Source organism: Zootoca vivipara, chromosome 1 (genome assembly GCF_963506605.1).
Source record: "Zootoca vivipara chromosome 1, rZooViv1.1, whole genome shotgun sequence".
NCBI classification, from domain to species: Eukaryota; Metazoa; Chordata; class Lepidosauria; order Squamata; family Lacertidae; genus Zootoca; species Zootoca vivipara.
In genome coordinates this window covers 3376179-3397600 of record NC_083276.1, presented here as the reverse complement: position 1 = coordinate 3397600, position 21422 = coordinate 3376179, and the positions used below count along the sequence as shown (strand labels likewise).

Genomic DNA, 21422 nt, shown 5'->3' with positions numbered 1-21422 from the left:
ACTGGCGCAGTGCGGGGACTCACTTCTGGGGCGCCAGAAATTGCGTCTGCGCAGACGTCGGAAATCACAGGCGTGCATGCTCACGCACGCGTGCAATCCGGTCCACGGAGGGAACTCTGCGGGACCGACCCTGCCCAGGCAAGATAAACCTTGCCGACCCCTGACTTAAGAGTCCAGTTTTCCAAATAAACTTTTGGCGAGTCTTGCTTCAGATTGACCACAAATGAGGGTGCTTTCATGCAGTACGGCCAAGCTAGTGGGCCAGTCATGGAGAAGAAGAGTTTGGATTTGATATCCCGCTTTATCACTACCGGAAGGAGTCTCAAAGCGGCTAACATTCTCCTTTCCCTTCCTCCCCCACAACAAACACTCTGTGAGGCGAGTGGGGCTGAGAGACTTCAGAGAAGTGCGACTAGCCCAAGGTCACCCAGCAGCTGCATGTGGAGGAGCGGAGACGCGAACCCGGTTCCCCAGATTAGGAGTCTACCGCTCTTAACCACTACACCAATTCTGGGCTGCATCAATAGGAGTATAACATCTAGATCTAGGGAAGTAATAGTACCACTGTATTCTGCTCTGGTCAGACCTCACCTGGAGTACTGTGTCCAGTTCTGGGCACCACAGTTCAAGAAGGATACTGACAAGCTGGAACGTGTCCAGAAGAGGGCAACCAAAATGGTCAAAGGCCTGGAAACGATGCCTTATGAGGAACGGCTTAGGGAGCTGGGTATATTTAGCCTGGAGAAGAGAAGGTTAAGGGCTGATATGATAGCCATGTTCAAATATATGAAAGGATGTCATATGGAGGAGGGAGAAAGGTTGTTTTCTGCTGCTCCAGAGAAGTGGACACGGAGCAATGGATTCAAACTTCAAGAAAGAAGATTCCACCTAAACATTAGGAAGAACTTCCTGACAGTAAGAGCTGTTCGGCAGTGGAATTTGCTGCCAAGGAGTGTGGTGGAGTCTCCTCCTTTGGAGGTCTTTAAGCAGAGGCTTGACAGGCATATGTCAAGAATGCTTTGATGGTGTTTCCTGCTTGGCAGGGGGTTGGACTGGATGGCCCTTGTGGTCTCTTCCAACTCTATGATTCTATGACCACACTGGCTCATCCAAGTTGTGGCACTGAAGACAAGCAGGGAATCTTTTGCATTTCTGAGCAGTGGATCCCAACAGCACATGTTTCCCCTGGGGAGTAGCGATGCTATTGCTCCATCGTTCATCCGACCTTGCCTTGCTGAATTGTGGCATTCATTCATTCTCTCTCTCTCTCTCTCTCTCTCTCTCTCTCTCTCTCTCTCTCTCTCTCTCTCTCTTTCCCTTTCCGAACTTGATTTAAACTCACTGCTCCTAATCTCCCTTTTCAGTGCTGGTCACGGTAAAATTGCTTCGTGCGCCGCAAACCCCGGCCATCTGTTCTGGCTGCAGCTGCTGTTCCAAGACTGTAGTTAAAACCCTAAAGCAGAAACCACCACTTTCTCCTCCTCCTCCTCCTCCTCCTCCTCCTCCTCCTCCTCCTCCTCCTCCTCCTCCTCCTCCTCCAAAATGAGGAACCTTCTGCATCCTCTTTCCTTTCTCTTTGTCAACACAACTTGTACAACTTCAGTCCGGTTGCACAATCAACAGTGACTTGGCCAAAGTGGGGGCACTTATGGGGCGGGGAGGGGGGGAGGGAATGAATCAACCAGCCTGCCTCCAAGGCTTCTGAGGGGAGGTTGCTGCTGCAGCCTCCTTTGAGGACAATGAGTGTTTTGTTGAATACGTACAAACAATATGCCCTCATTTGACCATTTCTCATTGAGTGACACAATGTAATGCTATCAAGATCTTAAGGTTCCCCTCGATGAATACTGGGGGAGTTCTATGTACTGTGCTTGCTTTGCTTCCTGCCTTCGGTGGTCGATTAAATCAATCTCTTCTTGTTGATTAAAATGCTCCAGCAGATGAAAGGGGATCAGACCTCAATAGCAGAGCTCACCGTTTGCATCTAGAAGGCCCGTGTTCAATCATTGTCATCTTCAGTTTTTTTTTTAAGAAAAGGGATTTGGGGTAGCTGAGTTGGAAAATTGCTGCCAGTCAGAGTGGGCATTCTAGGCTTGATCCCCATCAGACTCTGCAAAAAGACAGCTTTGTATGGCTCATATGACCCAGGGGTTCTAACATCCCAAGCCTGTAGGTGATGGAAGGGCAGTCCTGACGCAGGGCTCTCTGGATGTTGTTGAATTTCAATGGACAGTGGCTAGGAACGATGGGAGTTTGTCTAGCAACGTGTTGAGGTGCTGCAGGAGGTTGGTATTTTGTATTTTGATTAAAGGGGGAAATACTAGATATGGCAAAATAAAAGAAGAATTCCCTGGGTACCTAGATCCAGGTTTGGGGCAAGTACTCTTTGATGAGAAAGCGCCAGCAGAGATTTACAATCACAGAATATACTGCTAAGTAAAGCATGGAAATATAGGCTGTTAGACCTTTAAAACAACCCCTTCTAAGTCACTTCCAAAGTTACCCTTTTCCGCTAGGCCACACGTTTGGTAAATTAAAAATGATTTACTTACAAACTCTTCAAAGGTCAAATTCATGTGCTTTTCCATTCAGAAGCAATTGGCCCTTAAGAATAAGAGAGCCTAATGACCCTACTAAAATAGCCTCATGCATTAACAGGCCTGTTTGTTTCTGTGGCACCAGATTAGTTGGACGTGTGTAAGTTGCCAGGATTGGGCCAACCACAATTTCCATGGGTCTATTATTCATTTACCGTCAACCCATTGGCATGTTAGCTGCAATTCCTGCTTTTCAGGGGCTTGGACTAGATGACCCTTGGGGTCCCTTCCAACTCTACCATTCTATGATTCTATAATCTTCCAAGCATAAGAAGCAAGCCTGCTTATAGAGGGAGAGGGCCTCTCCCTAGTCAGCTCCAAAACTGATCTGTGCCCTTGTGTTTTTGGGTGATAAAAATACAGCAATAGTAATAACGCTGGCCTGCTTTGCAGGTTTGTTGTGATGGGTTAATAAGATAACCTGTGAAATGCTGAAGATGCCTGGAAGCGCTTTATGGCCGGAGTTCACAGGCTGCATTTTTAAGTATTTGGTGTTTTATTAGCTGTGACAGTTGGTTTTATTGTTGATTGGATTTCTGAAATATTGTCGGCGCTTTGAGTGGGCCTTTTTGATTAAATGGCACGTAAATCGCGAAGCACCCAAATCGCGGGGGTACCTGATTTCCTCCGTCAAACATTGGCAGGTGTGCCGCCGTGATATATTCCGAAGAGCCAGTGCATTGTGGGGGGAAGGGGGGATGGATGGCCTCGTGATAATTGCAATGCACAGGAGCCTGCCTCATCTCTCGCTCGCTTCTCTGCCAGTCGCACGCACTCCTTTAGCTTAAATGTCAAGGCATTTTTTTTTAATCAGGGAAAAAATTTCCTCCTCGCTGCAAACTGCCCTTTTTGTGGAGAGCAGGGAGCGCTTTGCAATATTTGTAGGATGAATGGCAGCAATTAATGTGCAAATGAGACCCTCTGTATGAAGTTTCCTGGCAGAGCAGGTTTTCCGAGGCTGCTTTTAATTACTCCTTGTGATAACGGCAGTGAGGTCTCTATTGCTAGATGGCAACAGCCTGATACAGACAAAACAATGATGGGCTCTGGGGTGGGGTGGTGGGTGGGGAAGCGAGCAAAGAAATGCTTAAGTACTTTGGGGCTCCCCCCCCCCGGTGTAGCTGGGAAGACCACTAACAGAGGCGACGAGGTCACTTGTGACGCTTAAAATTTTTTATTATGGCATAAGAGCTTTTCCAAAGTAGATCCCACTTCCATCAGTTGAGTGCTGCTTGGAGCCCCCCCCCCCAAGCCTTTGAGTTAATAGACTTCTTCCAGAGAATCTCTATATTCTAATAGTCTCTCAAACCTTTCAATTAATAACTGGTTACTGTACATAACTTTGGGTACCTCCAAATGGGCTTTGATTGTGGGATGAGGGTTCTTCATGCATATGGGCTTTTCACAGCAATCACACGTCCATTGTTAGCTTCAAGATGCCAGGCTGTATCATAGAATCTTAAGAGTTGGAAGGGACCCCCAAGGGCCATCTAGTCCAACCCCCTGCAATGCAGGAATCTCAACTAAATCATCCAGGACAGATGGCCACCCGACCTATGCTTAAAAGCCTCCAGGGAAGGAGAGTCCCACCCTGCCTAATTTAATCCAGATTTATTCTTCCTGAGGAAATTTTTCATCAAGTTTTAAAAAAAAAGCTGTTGCCATCAACCCATTTGTCACAATGGCCTGTTTTGCATCTATTCTGCATCTTAAATTGTTTGGGGAAACACTTAGGAACTCGTACGTTTAATCGGTTTGTCAGTTCACGGTATCTTATATCAGCAAGGAGATTCCTTCCTATCAGAATGAATGCAAAGACATAACAATGATTTATTAGAATAATAATTATATTATTTATACCCCACCCATCTGGCTGTGTTTCCCCAGCCACTCTGGGCGGCTCCCGGCAGAATATTAAAAAGAAGATAAAACATCAAACATTAAAAACTTCAAACATTCCCTGCCTACAGGACTGCCTACATAAAGCGTCTACAGCTTACAGCTTTCTACAGGACTAAATCACTTCCAGGAGCCAGGCTGAGCTTTCTGGATAATTCCTAATTTCTGGGTGTCTCCAAAATCTACTCTAGGGGCTAATTTAATGTGACACTATTAGCAGACCTCTCCATCTCTATGAATTTTGTTTGACGCCATGGACAGACCTCCTCCCCCTCCATCCCATAAACTTGTCCAGTCCCCTTTTAAAGCTGCCCAGGACCGTGACCTCCAGTGCTGCAAATTCCATAAATTAACTCTGCATTGTGTGAATAAGGGCTCCCTTTTGTCTGCCCTGAATCTGCTGTTAATCAATTTCATTTAGCCTCTCTATCTAGTATATGGAGCATAACGGAGCAAGTGCAGAATTCTGCTTCATTTTTTAACAAGTTACAATGGAAGTGGAGCGAGATCTAATTATTTCAGGAGGAAAAGGGGAAAGTATGAACGGATGATTAGTAATTTATTTCAAGTATTTTTATTCCACTCTTTAGCCAAAAAAGGGGGGGGGAGGCTTCCAGAATGCCTTACAGATATCAGTAATAAGACACCTGCTGCCATTGGGCTAATAATCTAAAAGACATGGCACCAAAGGAAAAGTTTTTAGGAGGGAGAAGGAAAACACAGGCACTTGCTCTTAATCTTGCAACTACCAGAAGGACTGGAAACGGTTCAAGGAGAGGAAGAGCCAAAGACTGCTGGTTTCTCAGTAGAGCTGATAGAGAGACCCATCTCTCCGTCTGCTATAGCCTACAGTCATACCTCGGTTTAAGTATGCTTCGGTTTGAGTACTTTCAGACTGAGTTCTCTGCGGACCCGTCTGGAACAGATTAATCCACTTTCCATTACTTTCAATGGGAAAGTTCGCTTCAGGTTAAGTACAGACAGGGCCGGCCCTATGGCCAGGCTGGGTGGCGCAGGGCACCACGTCGCCAGTCCGTCAGGAGGGCGCCGCGAGCTGCGCCCACCCGCTGGCCGGCCGCTCCGCCGGTTCGCCGCGCAGCTGCGCCCACGGCAACCGCGCTGTGCCTGCCTGCCCGCTGCGCAGCAGCGCCTGTGGCAGCCACGCTGCGTCCACCTCCCTGCCCACCGCGCTGGGAAACAGGGCGGGGGACCCCAGAGGGATCCGTCGCTCCACGGCGCCAGGGGTGCTTAAGACGGTCCTGAGTACAGACATCCGGAACCAATTGTGTACTTAAACCGAGGTACCGCTGTATATGAAATAAATACAGTCGTACATTGCATCCCAAGTGCCTTGGTACTCGGACGTTTTTGCTCCTGAACGATGCAAACCCGGAAGTGAGTGCTCCAGTTTGCGGACGTTCTTTGGAACCCGAACGCCTGACGGTTTGGTTTACGAACGTTTTGGAAGTCAAGCGGACTTCCGGAACGGATTCCGTTCGATTTCCAAGGTACGACTGTATAGTAAATGAGCAGAGTAGTTCAGTCTTCTCCAAAGCATGTGCCAGAGCCAAGCCCCAGAGCATGTCTGGAGTACCTGGCACAACCCTGGACTTTGTGAAGTGCAGGTGAAGAAAAGGGTCTGTTACCCAAGGAACAGCGTGCCTTAAGTGTCCAGATTGACCTGCAGGAATCTTGTACTGGTTGCTAGACTTCTCAGTCATGATGGTGGAGGCATCTTGTAGGTGACATCTTTGGCAACCCTTTTGTTTAGAAACAAAGTGGTGAATTTGAACTTAAAAAGAGCCTGCTGGATCCGTCCAGTGGCCCACCTATTCCAGCATCTTGCCCTCCCAGTGGCCAACCAGCTGAGTACAACTCCCCTCCACCTGCAATTCCCAGCCAGTGGTATTCAGAAACCACTTCCTAATGTGTAGGAAGAACATCAACATCTGGATGAGTAGCCATTTGTCTTGGTGACTGGGGGTTATCACAGATTGCTCTGTGATTTTATTACCGCAATGGGTGTTTCCATGTTGCTCATGGAGAGATGTTTGCTTGCTAGGGCACCGGTCTCCATAGCGCCCCGGGGCCCAACAGAGCAGCTAAGCTTTCAGCTGCCACTATGCTAAAGCTGGCAAGGGATTCATTCATTCGGAATAAACTTGAAGCTTGCTTGGACAGAGCTTTTCATAACTCTTTGAAGAAGAAGAAGTAGGACTCAGGGAGGGGTGGGGAGGAAAGTGCTTGGGGGAAAGCACATTAAAAGTGTAACCTGAGCAAGAGGATTTCAGGTTGCTTCAAACCTGTCTTGCTTCCCCCCCCCCCCTCCAGAACCTGAAATTCTAAGCTGGGCAGCGTGGTTTGCAAAATAATAATAATAATAATAATAATAATAATAATAATAATAATGGTCATAGAATCATAGAGTTGAACCACAAGGGCCATCCAGTCCAACTCCCTGCCAAGCAGGATACACCATCAAAGCATTCTTGACATATGCCTGTCAAGCCTCTGCTTAAAGACCTCCAAAGAAGGAGACTCCACCACACTTCTTGGCAGCAAATTCCACTGTCGAACAGCTCTTACTGTCAGGAAGTTCTTCCTAATGTTTAGGTGGAATCTTCTTTCTTGTAGTTTGAATCCATTGTTAGAGCAGGGGAGGGAGAGAAGGAGAAGAAATTAGAGGCATTGGGAACATGGGGTGCTGGAACGGTGAGAGCTAAACTACAGTGCCCAGAATTCTTTGAAGGGGGGGAAATGTCCTTTAAAGGTTTGATGTGGAAGCAGCCACATTTGTTGTGGGAGGCTGTCATAGCTGCATCTCTGGAACAGAAGAAAGCCATTTTTTAAGACAACTTAGTCAGTGTGCATTGTGCCGTACAGAGAACGAGGGGGCAGGTGCCTGCCCCAATGAGCTTACAGTTCAAAATTTGAACAGTCGGGACTTCTCCCCCCAAAAAATCCTGGGAACTGTAGTTTGTTACAGGGTGCTGAGAGTTGCTAGGAGATTCCTATTCTCCTTAAAATGCTTCAACTCCCTGACAGCATGGCAGAGTGGTGCCTTTGCAGTGGACATCCTTTGTCTGGCTCGGGGTGGAGGAGCTGGAGGCCACAGGCTGGGAAGTATCGGGATATAAGCATGGAGAGGTAACGAGGGGGAAAGGCCACAGGATGCTTGGAAGGTCAGGCCCAAGGCGCTTTTTGCTAGATCTGGGTGCATATTGCACTGCAAAGGTTTGTCCAGACTGAGTTTGCTGAAAACATTGTTGTTGTTTTTCTATCCTTTTTTTCCCCAAAAGGTCCACTTTGACCAGTTTAAAGAAGCCCTCATCCTCATCTTGTCCAGGACATTAACGAATGAAGAGTCCTTCCAAGAACCAGGTAAGCCAGATCATGGATAGGCTTGGATTCTGGCAACAGTCAGGGAGGTGATTTGGGGGGAGCGTGACGGAGCTCGGATCCATTTCTGAAGGTGTTCCAGAACTTCTCGGTTTGCACTGCTTTGCTCTGAATTCAGGGTCCTCCCTTTCGGCAGCTTCCCACCCCAGCAGCAGGGCAGCTGGGCAATGTTTAACCCTGGCCTTGACAATATGAGGAGATCCACCTTGAGCCACAGCAAAGGCCCGTCTAGTCCAGCATCCCATTCTCACAGGGGCTCACCAGATGCCCGAATGGGAAGCCTGCAAATAGGATCTGAACATGACAGCCTCCTCTCCACTTCTGAGCCTCAGAAACTGATATTCAGAGGCTTACCAATTCAGACTCTGGAGATAATACACAGGTAAAGCAGTTGGTGGCTGTTGATAGCCTAATCTTCCATGAATTTGTCTAACGCCCTTTAATAATAATAATAATAATAATAATAATAATAATAATAATAATAATATATTTATACCCTGCCCATCTGGCTGGGTTTCTCCAGCCACTCTGGGCGGCTTCTAACAGAAAAATAAAACACAGTCATCTATTAAACATTAAAAGCCTCCCTGAACAGGGCTGCCTTCAGATGTCTTCTAAAAGCCTGGTAGTTGTTTTCCTCTTTGACATCTGTTGGGAGGGCGTTCCACAGGGCAGGCGCCACCACCGAGAAGGCCCTCTGCCTAGTTCCCTGCAACTTGGCTTCTCGCAACGAGGGAACCGCCAGAAGGCCCTCGGTACCGGACCTCAGTGTCCGGGCAGAACGATGGGGGTGGAGACGCTCCTTCAGGTATACTGGACCGAGGTAAAGTCCTGTATCAGGTAAAGTCCTGTATCAGGTATACAGGACTTTAACTCCTGAAAGACCTACATTGGCTCCCAGTACGTTTCCGAGCACAATTCAAAGTGTTGGTGCTGACCTTGAAAGCCCTAAACGGCCTCGGTCCAGAATACCTGAAGGAGCATCTCCACCCCCATCGTTCTGCCCGGACACTGAGGTCCGGCTCCGAGGGCCTTCTGGCGGTTCCCTCATTGTGAGATGTGAGGTTACAGGGAACCAGGCAGAGGACCTTCTCGGTAGTGGCGCCCACGTGGAACACCCTCCCATCAGATGTCAAAGAAATAGACAACTACCAGACTTTTAGAAGACATCTGAAGGCAGCCCTGTACAGGGCAGTTTTTAATCTTTAATGCTGTATTGTGTTTTTAATATTTGGTTGGGAGCTGCCCAGAGTGGCCGGGGAAACCCAGCCAGATAGGTGGGGTATAAATAATATATTATTATTATTATTATTATTATTATTATTATTATTAAATTATAAATCTAATCGATATAAAGCATTTTTTATATTAAAAAAACCAACCTCAAAGTTGATGGCCATCATGCAACCATGGCCTCCTTTCCAGTCAAATGATTGATCAGGTAGGGGGTGATTTGCATCCTTGTTGTTGTTGTTGTTGTTGTTGTTGTTGTTGTTGTTGTTGGTATTTTGGGGAGTCCATAAAAATGTGCTTGTGAGGCTGGATCAGGCATCCAAACTGTGGCTTAGCCGCCCCTGCTTAGAACCATAATTGGAAGAGGCCTTGACAAGGGCTGCCCAGTGTCTCACCCGCTGTTCACTGCAGGATCTGCACTGCAGGGCAACTACAGCATCCCTGACACGTAGGTCATCCAGCCACAAGTCAGATACCTCCAGCGGAGGAGGGCTCACCGCTTCTCATGGCAGTCATTTCCACCTGTCACACAATTCAGCGAGTGCTACTGAAGTCGCTGGGGCTTACGTCTGAGCAGATGTGAATGAGTTTTTACTGTGTAAAGATACAAAAACCACTTGCCTTTCTTTGGGCAAAGAAGTCTGCCCGGACACTGAGGTCCAGCGCCAAGGGCCTTCTGGCAGTTCCCTCGTTGCGTGAAGCCAAGTTGCAGGGAACCAGGCAGAGGGCCTTCTCGGTAGTGGCGCCCTCCCTGCAGATGTCAAAGAGAAAAACAGCTACCAGATTTTTAGAAGACATCTGAAGGCAGCCCTGTTTAGGGAGGCTTTTAATGTTTTAATAGATTATTTTATTTCATTTTTCTGTTGGAAGAGCTGCCCAGAGTGGCTGGGGAAACCCAGCCAGGTGGGCGGGGTATAAATAATAAATTATTATTATTATTATTATTATTATTATTATTATTATTATTATTATTATTATGAACCAGCCGGCTTGGCTGTTTGAGGCTCCTGAGCAGAGTTTCCTATACTTTGGTCCCCAGCTGATTTTGGACTACAACTCCCATCATCCCTAGCTGGAAAGACCTGTGGTCGGGGATGATGGGAATTATAGTCTGAAAACAGCTGGGAAAGACTGCTCTTGAGTTATTTTTGCAGCATAACAAAGAGCGCACCCTGAGCCAGGCTCTCGGTCCGTCTAGTTCAGGGTTACCTACACTGGCAGGCAGCAGCTCTCCAAGGTTTCTGACCTAGCCCTACCTGGACATGCTGCCGGGGATTGAACACTTCTGCATGCCAAAGCAGGTGAGCTACCTATTGAGCCCCGCCCTTCCTCTAAGGAGCATACCTGGGAGAGTGATACCTTTCTCCTAAAATAGCTACCCAGCTGTACCAACCCTGGCCACAGTTCACAATGACAGGAATGTGCACAGAGGGTTTTTCCTCTGCCCAGTTCCCAGGGCTACAGGCGCATGTCTGTGCTTGCCAAGCAAACATTTTTTTGGTTTAGTCACGCAAAACAAATACCTCACTGCAGGGTAACTGAAGGAGGAATCACCGGCAAGAGCCAGTGAAGCACAAAATGCGGAGCTTTTGCAGCTTCCGTTTCTCTACTGTTTTCCATCTAACTTGCCGGTGCATTTAGGAAAAAAGAGAGCTGGCACTTCTGCGGCTTTTAGTGAAGACATGCAGAGATGGACAGCCTGTTTGGCAAGGCTTGGGAGGTGGGGGTGATACCAAACTCTCGGTGGTGGTGGATGATTTGTCTACCCATTGAGGTTCTGGTCATCCTACCAGGTAGAGCAATGATAGGGAAGTCTCTGGACCACGGTCCTAATTTGCATCTTGGGGCTGTTTTCTTCAAGGTGCACCCTCCTGCCCCACCGTTGGTGTCCCTATAAGATGTGAGCTGTGGGGCAGGTGGGGCGGCACTTGCATAGCCCCAAGTCCTCTCCCTGAGTGGTTCGATTTCAGGGGGTGCGCGCTAAGTAGAACACTTCAGCCGGCTCCATGGAGATTGGCAGTTGCCTTCTGGGTACCATGAGCAGGAGAGGGCTGTCTAAGGGCATCTTGGAGGCGTTGGGCTGGTCACTGTGGCAAATGGGATGCAAGCCTAGAGACATGGTCCAGGCCTTTTAAACTGTCACTGTGGCAAATGATTTCCATCATTTTCCAGTTCTTCTTCTTCTTCTTCTTCTTCTTCTTCTCCTTCTCCTCCTCCTCCTCCTCCTCCTCCTCCTCCTCCTCCTCCTCCTCCTCCTTCTTCTTCTTCTTCTTCTTCTCCTCCTCCTCCTTCTTCTTCTTCTCCTTCTCCTTCTCCTTCTCCTTCTCCTTCTCCTTCTCCTTCTTCTTCTTCTTCTCCTCCTCCTCCTCCTCCTCCTCCTCCTCCTCCTCCTCCTCCTTTTTCTTCGACAATGTGATTTTATTTAATGATTTAAGGCTGCTGTCCTAACTCCATTTACCCAGGAGCAAACCCCATTTAAGTCAATAGGGCTGACTTCCGAGTAGACGTGGTCAGGATTGCGCCGTAATTGTCTGTTGGTTTGTGTTCATATATGTGTTGCCCTGGGAGTAGCCCTTGCTGTCGTTTTTTGAATGGAACGATTGAAGAAGAATGAAACACAAAGCTGGTCTTTGGCTTTGTTAGGGGCTTCCGGCCTTGGAACAAAAACCCCAGAATTGTTGACATCTTGCTCGTGTGATTGGTTCTTAAAAGTTTGTAAACCACTTGGAAGCCTATTTTGGCATTAAAGGTAAAGGGGCCCCTGACCATCAGGTCCAGTTGTGTCCGACTCTGGGGTTGCGGCGCTCATCTCGCTCTATAGGCCGAGGGAGCCGGCGTTTGTCCGCAGACAGCTTCCGGGTCATGTGGCCAGCATGGCAAAGCCGCTTCTGGCGAACCAGAGCAGCGCACGGAAACGCCGTTTACCTTCCCGCCGGAGCGGTCCCTATTTATCTACTTGCACTTTGATGTGCTTTCGAACTGCTAGGTGGGCAGGAGCTGGGACCGAGCAACGGGAGCTCACCCCGTTGCAGGGATTCGAACCGCCGACCTTCTTATCTGCAAGCCCTAGACTCTGTAATTTAACCCACAGTGCCACCTGGGTCCCTTAATTTTGGCATTAAGTGGTGTCTATTTATTTTACTGCTACCATTTATTATTATGTTAATATCCCACCTCTTTTCAAAGTGAACCTTGGTCTCCCAGGTCCTAGTCCAGCACTTTAACCAATACACCACACTAATATTAGCATAATAAAATAAGTAATAACCGAAGCAATAGCTTTGGTTCAATAACCAGCCTTCAGGACCTCTGTTATTGAATTTGCCTTGTCGTTCTCTACCTAGATACCCCAGGCCCTTCTTTCTAAACACAGTCACATTTTTTGTCAGGTTTTGAATGATCAGGGCTGCTCCATCACTTTTGTCTTGACCTGAGTTCCTATTTTTGTTTTTTTACCTCTGTTCCTGCCCTCCGGGGAATGGGCACAAGAGGCCTCAGTCCTGGCTACTGCCATCCCCATCAAGGGATGCCAGATGCAATCACAGACCTCATGGTCCAAAAATAATCCAGATGGTTATCTCTTAACAGTGTGCATCCTGCCAAGTGATTGGTCATTTGGGATTATTTCTGGACCAAACCTGAGAGGTGCTCTTCTGCCGCTAGTGTGATGTTGTGTTGACACGCAATTGTGATTTTCGGAAGAACCACACCCAGGGTTTTTTCACATTCCATGCAGTATTGAAGGCCCATCAGTTCCAAATTCTTCAGCACCACTTGAGGGGCTGTTTTTGGCCCGGCTCTGAAAACAAACAGGAGTTGCGTTAATTCCCTTCCAGTACGTTCTTCTCCGTTCTAGCAGGGTGCAAGCCTTGGGTCCTCAGTGAGCCGAAACTAATTCCACTTGATGGGCCACAGCACCCTGCCCAGGGTGGGAACCTGCTAGATTTGAGCGTTGTGCAGCAATCTTGGCAATCTGTTTATTTGTAAAAAACAACAACAACTCAAATAGGAGTTGGATCTGGCCAGTGGGCAAAGTCAGTGCCAGATTTACATATAAGCTATAGCTTAGGGCCCCACTCTCTTGGGGGCCCACAAAAAATTTAAAGGAAAAAAAAAAACCCTGGCTGTACATTTCCAAAATAGAAGATAAAAAACAACTAAAATAAAACCTACATACAGCAACCGTGTTTTGTGTTGTGTAGACTCCTATGATGTAAGTGATGGGCCCCACTTGCTAGCCTGCTCCCTCAAATATCACTGGTTTGCTCCTTTCTATATATAGGGACCCAGGTGGCGCTGTCGGTTAAACCACAGAGTCTAGGGCTTGCAGATAAGAAGGTCTTTGCATAAAGATTTTTAGGCGCTGACCGGCAGGTGCCTGCAAAAAAAAAACCCTTTTGGCTGAGCCATGTCTTTACCTTTCCTGCACCAGACATTGTACCTGACATCAGGTGTCAGGTAGGTCGGCATGGCTTGGCCAAAATGGCCTTGTTGGCCAACTGGGGAGGGCCTGCAGGTCAGAAGTACCCCATTCTGGTTTTAAGGATTTTAAGGATAACATGCTATGTTAAAAAGAAGAGAGAATGAAACACAAACTTGCCCCTTTGGGACTTTTGACATTATACGTAATTGTGCCGTTTATTTAAAAATAAAGGAAAAAACATGAAGCTGCCTTAGCACCCTAAGGTGGGTGTGTATTTCAGAAGCACACACGCCCGGGCTTCAGAAATCAAGCCACTCTCAGGTTTTATTACAATCCGCTGGTCTAAGGTTTTTGTTAAATAAATAATCAGAAATCAAGAGTGTCTCTATTCCACAGACACACATCCCCCCGCTCAAATCTGAGTTGTGTGTATATGTGCAAAGAAAGTCAATATGAGGTTTCTTCCCCCCCCCCTTGTAGAGAAGCCTTGCATCTGATGTCGATACATAACAAAGCATAGCCCCTGGCAATGGCTGGTTGTGGGGGGGTGAGCAGTCGGGCTGGCAAGGGGAGGGGGGCAGGTTACAGCTCTCCGCCTGCTGAAGACTGATTCCCTTCATTGAATGGAGTCAGCTGCAACGTCTGCAGGATCCACAGCAGCCCATGGCCTCTGATATCCAGAGTCTAGCCCCCATTTTTTAATGGCTGCAGACTTTTGGCTTTAGCCATAAAAATTCATGCATAGCCAACGGCATTGAGGTTGCCTTCAATGGACCGCTCTTCTCTTCCTACCAGACTTGCTCAGGAGGCTGAAGAGGCAAGAAGTTTTTGTGTCTGTGTGTGTAGAAAATGATCTTCTCATTTGTTTGTCTGTTTGATTGATTATTTAGCTGTTCAGTTTCCATTTACGCATTGCTTTCCGTAAAATATCTCGAAGCCGTCTTGAAGTAAAAAGCCACAGCGAGCACCATTCCACACGTCAACAAAACCAAACCTCGATTTTGAAATCCACCACAGATAACAGGCTGGGGAGATAGTTGTTTGTACAGTATTTATTGATATTTTCAAAGGTTTCATGCCTGTCTTTCACCGATGGACTGCAGCAATTAAAATCGAGGGAAAGAAATCCAAACGAAAGCAGCGCAGTAGAGATTAATAATAATAATAATAATAATAATAATAATAATAATAATAATAATAATTTTATTTATACCCTGCCCTTCCCAGTCAAGACCGGGCTCAGGGCAGCTAACAACAAGAATATCAAAGCAAGCATAAAAGAAACAATTAAATTAAAATGCAGATTAAATACAATGTTAAAATTCAATTTTAAAATTAGGAATCTACAAGTGCAACCTCATTTAAATATCTGTAGGATATTAAACAAAACAGAAGAGATGGCCCCCGCAAAAAAAAAACTCCTTAATAAGGTGTGGGGATGGCCACCAGCTCGGACATATTTTTAAAAGGGGATCAGGCAAGTTCATGAAGGATAAGGATACTAGCTATAGTGGCTGTGTTAGGAAGCTGCCTCGTATTACGAGTCAGGCCATTGGGCATATCTAGCTCAGGACTGTCTGCACTGACTGGCAACCTCTCCCAGTGGTACCTGGAGATGTCGGGGATTGAACCTGGGAACTGCTTAATAATAATAATAATAATAATAATTTATTTACACCAGGCTTCCTCAACCTCGGCCCTCCAGATGTTTTGAGACTACAATTCCCATCATCCCTGACCACGGGTCCTGCTAGCTAGGGATTGTGGGAGCTGTAGGCCAAAAACATCTGGAGAGGGCCGAGGTTGAGGAAGCCTGATTTACACCCCGCCCATCTGGCTGGGTTTCCCCAGCCACTCTGGGCGGCTTCCAACAAAAGATTAAAAATACATTAAAACATCAGTCATTAAAAGCTTCCCTAAGCAGGCTGCCTTCAGATCAGGGCCGTCTTAAGCATATCTGGCGCCCTGGCGCCGTGGTGCGAAGATCCCTCCGGCGCCCGTCCCATTTCCCAGTGCGGCTCTCTGGCGGGCGCAGCGTGGCGCCCCCCTGGCGGCCCAGCGCCCTGGCGCATTGCGCCACCCAGCCTTGCCTTAGGGCCGACCCTGCTTCAGATGTCTCCTGAACATCAGATAGTTGTCTATTTCTTTGACATCTGAAGGGAGGGCGTTCCACAGGGTGGGAGCCACTACCAAGAAGGCCCTCTGCCTGGTTCCCTGTAACTTTGCTTCTTGCAGTGAGGGAACCGCCAGAAGGCCCTCGGCGCTGGACCTCAGTGTCCGGGCAGAACGATGGGGGTGGAGATGCTCCTTTAGGTATCAAGGTCAGCACCAACACTTTGAATTGTGCTCGGAAACGTACTATAAAATATACACGGAAACGTATAAAAGAGGGTGCTCCACCTCTGAGCCACAGCACTTCCCCTGACGGTTCCGCTGTCAACACAAACGACATCATTCTTGCACTTGTCTCCTGCTTTCAGGCTTCCCAGAGGTATCTGGTTGGCCACTGGGAGAGCCGGATGTTGGAGTACATGGGCCATTGGTCTGATCCAGCGCAATATTTCTCCTTTTGCAGTTGACCACTTCAAATTGTAGAGCAGGGCTTCTGTGAGTCAGTGCTCTTTTGTGGGGCGCGACAGAGATGAGTGGAAGAAATCCAGCATTTCAGGGAGAATATAAGACAAGCAGGAATTTTCTCCCTGTCTTCTAGCTTTACCTGGAAAGGTGCGTGCATGTGCGGGCTTTATAGAAGACCATTCAGTCACCTGGCTTACTAGTCATACATATGGCTTGCTAGCAGGACACTGCCAAAGGGATTAAGGGGTCTTAATGGATCACAAGCTTGACAGTGTGATGCCGCAGCAAAAAATGCTAACATTATTCTAGGCTGCATCAACAGAAGTCTAGTGTTCAGATCAAGGGAAGGAATAGTCCTGCTCTATTCTGCCTTGGTCAGACCACACTTAGAATCCTGTGTCCAGTCCTGGGTGCCACAGTTCAGGAAGGATGTTGACAAGCTGGAAGGGTGTGCAGAGGAGGGCAACCAAGATGATCAAGGGTCTGGAAACCAAGCCTCATGAGGAACAGTTGAGGGAGTTGGGGATGTTTATCCTGGAAAAAGAGGAGACTGAGAGGAGATATAACCATCTTCAAACATCTCAAGTCAAATGGAAGATGGCACTGGCTTGTTTTCTCCTGCTCTGGAGGGCAAGACTCGAACCCGTGGCTTCAAATTACGAGAAAGGAGATTCCGACTAAACATTTGAAAACACTTTCTGACAGTAAGAGGTGTTTCGCAGTGGAACAGACTCCCACACAAGGTGGTGGACTCTCCTTCCCTGGAGGTCTCTAAGCAGAGGTTGGATGGTTATCTGTCGTGGATGCTTCAGCTGAGATTCCTGCATTGCAGGGGGTTGGACTAGATGACCCTTGGGGGTCCCTTCCAACATTACAGTTCTATGATTCTGTGTGGACCCCCCCACTTGTAATCTGAGTAGGTGCATGAAAACTCATTCCTTCAATAGTTTGTGTTGCAGTATCTTGAAAGTTGTTGTCATAAGGGGATTCATGGCTTAACAGGACTTCCTTTGTTGCTTTGGCTGAAGAAAACCTGGGCTAAGTCTCGCAAGGAGGTGTGTTGTCACAGTGCCTTGGCAATCCCCCCCCCAAGATCTCTCCTGGCACAGCACACACACACACACCATGGTGGGTTAGCTTCTCTCTGCTTTGGAAAAATCCAATTGCGCTTTGCTGTAATGAAATAACCCCCCCCCCACCGCCACCCCCACCCCAATTTTTCAAGGCAAAGCAAGAAAACGAACAGGCCATAGAGAATCTATCAGAGCTAAAATGGCAGAGCGAGTCTGTAGGCTAGCAATTGCCAACAGGCCAGCTTTAATGGTGGTGATAAGGTTTGCTTTTGTTCTTCTGGGTCTTATTTAATCAGCCTGTCTCGTTTCTGATTTTCCCTATCTGTGCACTTCATCGTATGGCTTTCATGTCCAGGCTCCAGCTGCAGGAAATCTTGTTAAAATTGCCTTGTTCAAACACCCGCACGCCTGCCTGCGTTCCCCAGGGTTTGCAATATGCATGGATGGGGTGCAAGTCCAGGGAAGTTGAGGAAGGGGGGGGGGAGAGAGAGAATATCAAAGGGTTCCTGGTCCTGTGTATTTTATAATTCATTGCATAGCTAAGCTGCCGAATACATTTGCACTAACAAGCTCTGAGAGGGAGTTTGTATAAAAGCGATAGTCGAGGCGACACTGGAGGGGCTCTCAGTCTGGGCTTCCAAAGGATTTCTCGGCGTATTCTAATATGTGCCTCGTCTTTCTGTCTCCTCGTCTCGTGCTGTTGAATCCTTGCAATTTTACGATCGGTTTATTTTTTGCCCTTTTGCTCTGTGGAGACTCTGGGGTTGCACGCTCATCTCGCATTATTGGCCGAGGGAGCCGGCGTATAGCTTCCAGGTCATGTGGCCACCATGACAAAGCCGCTTCTGGCAAACCAGAGCAGCACATGGAAACGCCGTTTACCTTCCCGCTGGAGCGGTTCCTATTTATCTACTTGCATTTTGACGTGCTTTCGAACTGCTAGGTTGGCAGGAGCTGGGACCAAGCAATGGGAGCTCACCCCGTCACAGGGATTCGAACCGCCGACCTTCTGATCAGCAAGCCCTAGGCTCAGTGGTTTAACCACAGCGCCACCAGGGTCTAAGATCTGGCTAAATAAAAACACCTTCGCCTGATGCCAAAAAAGATGTTGGCTCTGGGGAGAGTGTCATATTTCTCCGGGGGGGTTTCTTGCAAGTGAGGTCAGCCATAGGCTGGTGCAGAAAAGTAGCTTAGTTGGTCAAAGTGCTTGTTTGGTAAACAGGAAATCCTGGGTTCAGATCCTGGTGGTGTCTTTTGGTCGGGCTCAGCTCAGCTCAGTTTGAAAGCATCTGCTTTGCAAGTTGCACAATTCAGTTCCTGGCATCTTCGGGCACGGCTGGGAATGTCTGCTGCCTGCAGCCCTGGAGAGCAACTGCCAGTCAGTGCCTGCAAAACTGAACAAAGAGGACCCAATGGCCGGACACAGTAGAAGGCAGCTTCCCCTTTCCCTAGAGGAATAAGAAAACTCTTGCATCCCTCCCGGGGGGGGGGCATCTCTTCTTGTCCCCCCCCCCCGAAGCACACATTACCTAACGTCTTGGATTCTGTCTCTTGCTCGCAGATTCTTCCCCAGAAGCCCAGCCCAAATACATCAAAGGTGGGAAGCGCTATGGGAGGCGATCTCTGCCAGAGTTTCAGAAATCTGTGGAGGACTTTGCGGAGGTGACAGTGATCGAGCCTCTGAATGAGGAAGCCCAGCCATCTTGCATCTCCAACAATGACTGCGAGGAGGTAAAAGATTTTAATAGCAACCTTGGTGGATAAAGAGAGTCGAGATGGGAGCTCAGATTGAAAGAGGGAGTGTGTGTGTGTGTGTGTGTGTCCCTGTGTGTGCATTTAAGGTAGTTTATGGTCCCCAATTGTTGTGTCCAGTTTATTCAGCCTGTTGACAGAACTCTATTTAAACCCCCTGGAGGCCTACCTCTTTAGAGAAGGTTAAGGGGTGATATGATAGCCATGTTCAAATATATGAAAGGATGTCATATAGAGGAGAGAGAATGGTTGTTTTCTGCTGCTCCAGAGAAGCGGACACGGAGCAACGGATTCAAACGACAAGAAAGAAGATTCCACCTAAACATTAGGAAGAACTTCCTGACAGCAAGAGCTGTTCGGCAGTGGAATTTGCTACCAAGGAGTGTGGTGGAGTCTCCTTCTTTGGAGGTCTTTAAGCAGAGGCTTGACAGGCATATGTCAAGAATGCTTTGATGGTGTTTCCTGCTTGGCAGGGGGTTGGACTGGATGGGCCTTGTGGTCTCTTCCAACTCTATGATTCTATGATTCTTTATATGGTGCTTTGCTTGTTTCTGACACAATTGGTCTTGAGCAAAAGCATATAGAAGAGGCTGTCTCACCAGGGGAATCATATAATTGTAGCGTTGGAAGGGACCCCAAGGGCCATCTAGTCCAACCCCCTGTAGTACAGGGAGGACTGAGAATTACTCCTGACAAGCATGTGTGAAACCAGTTATTTGTATTATTTTTATTTATTTATTGAATTTATATACCACCCTATACCCAGAGGTCTCAGGGCAGTTCACAAAAAAGATCACAATATATAAAATAAAAACAATAACTCAATAATACCCCCCCAAAAAAGAGCCACATTTTAAAAGGGTATAGGATGTCCATAGGCTCACCCAAAGGCCTGGTTAAAAAGGAATGTTTTTACCTGGCACCTAAAGGCGTATAATGAAGGTGCCAGGTGAACTTCCCTGGGGAGAGCATTCCACAGACAGGGAGCCACTGCAGAGAAGGCCCCGTTCTCGTGTTGCAACCCTCTGGACCTCTTGAGGAGGAGGCACACAAAGGAGGGCCTCAGAAGATAATCTTAGGGTCCGGGTAGGTTCATATGGAAAGAGTTCCCAAGTTCTGCTTGCCCGGCCCTCCCACCAGGACACCCGTCCACCGTCTGTCAGCAGAAAATTTCCAGTAGCCCTTTTCTGCACGCCAGATGTCTGTGTTGGAGAACTGACTTTGCCAAAGTGTTGCCATGTTTCAATCAGTTCCCACCTCACCCCATTTGCCCCGGTGTTGGTCCTGATGTTGTAAGGCGGGCTCAGAAATTGCAGTACCATGGAGAGCTCCCACTGAGCATGTTGCTCCAACAAAGGCCTCTGCTTGTCCCACCTCCTGTCTGCCAGGCTCCACGATCCTTGGCTCCAAGGCCTCCCACCGCTGTACTTCATAAGCTGCCACACCACTGAGATGCTGTGGGAGGCACCTGCTTCCCCAAGATCGGAGGAAGGTGCCCACAAGAGTCCTGGTTCTCACCCTGGCAGTGTGTGTGGGGGTGGTGGTTCTGTGGACTCCTGTCTGCCCGCTTCAGGCTCTGTGACCTCCTGATCTCCAAGAGTAGGTCCCGAGCCTCAGCCTGATCCTCGGCCGGTCACTGCAGCCTCTGACTGTGTCTTGCTTGCTGCTGGACTCTGGACTCGTGACACCGTCCCATGTGCTCCCTGCGCCCTCTCTTGATGAGCGGCAACCTTGGTTAGTGACTCCACAGTAGGAGGCATCTAGGGTAAGGGGGCCACCTTCTTGCTTCAGCCCTGACATGTGAGCAGGATGCCGCGTTCCCCAAAGTTGTTACAATATCTGCTCGCTGCCAAGATTTTCAAAAAGTAAACACCCTGTACTCTCGGCTGCTGATTTTTTGCTTTCCACTGTGTAGTCATTTGTGTGTGTGTTCCCTCTTGCATGCTGATATCTCGTCCCCTTTCCCACCGCTGTGTGGTCCCAAGTCCTTCACCTTGTTGCCATCTTCCAGTCTCCCACGACAGAATTTGTGTTGCTCAACAGTCTTGAATCTTGTATGCAGAGGCCCCCCCTTTTTAAAAAAATATATTTTATTGGTTTTCTAATGTTACAAAAAGAGATAGCAAAAACACAGAAAAAAGAGTACAAAAAAAGAATAATTAATACACATCAAAATCTCATTTGGGGATCCTTATTCTTATACCTTAACAATAATACCCCTTAACCAAATTTGCTCCCCTATGAATTCTTGACCCTGTTTGACTTCCTCCTCCCCCCCTCCCCATTTCTATTTATAACTACGGTAACATTGGCACTCATTAATTCATTCCTCTATTCTTGATTCTAGTCCGCTTATTACATTACTATTCCAATTCTATTTTACATACAAATATAAAATAATTAAAAAAAACTACTTGGAATCTGGAATCTATAATCACTATTTAACATATAATCATTTCTCTCCTTTTA

The 21422-nt window shown here is 47.6% G+C and overlaps 1 protein-coding gene across 10 annotated transcripts in view; it reads left to right on the top strand.

The window, feature by feature from the left end:
• Positions 1 to 21422, top strand: part of NIN (ninein) — a 108085-nt gene that overhangs the window by 25703 nt on the left and 60960 nt on the right. For all 10 annotated transcript variants that reach the window (XM_060270724.1, XM_060270714.1, XM_060270695.1 and 7 more), the window contains exons 4-5: positions 7796 to 7877; positions 18763 to 18932. In XM_060270724.1, coding sequence (XP_060126707.1) covers positions 7796 to 7877; positions 18763 to 18932 — 252 coding nt within the window. The remainder of the gene's footprint in view (positions 1 to 7795; positions 7878 to 18762; positions 18933 to 21422) is intronic.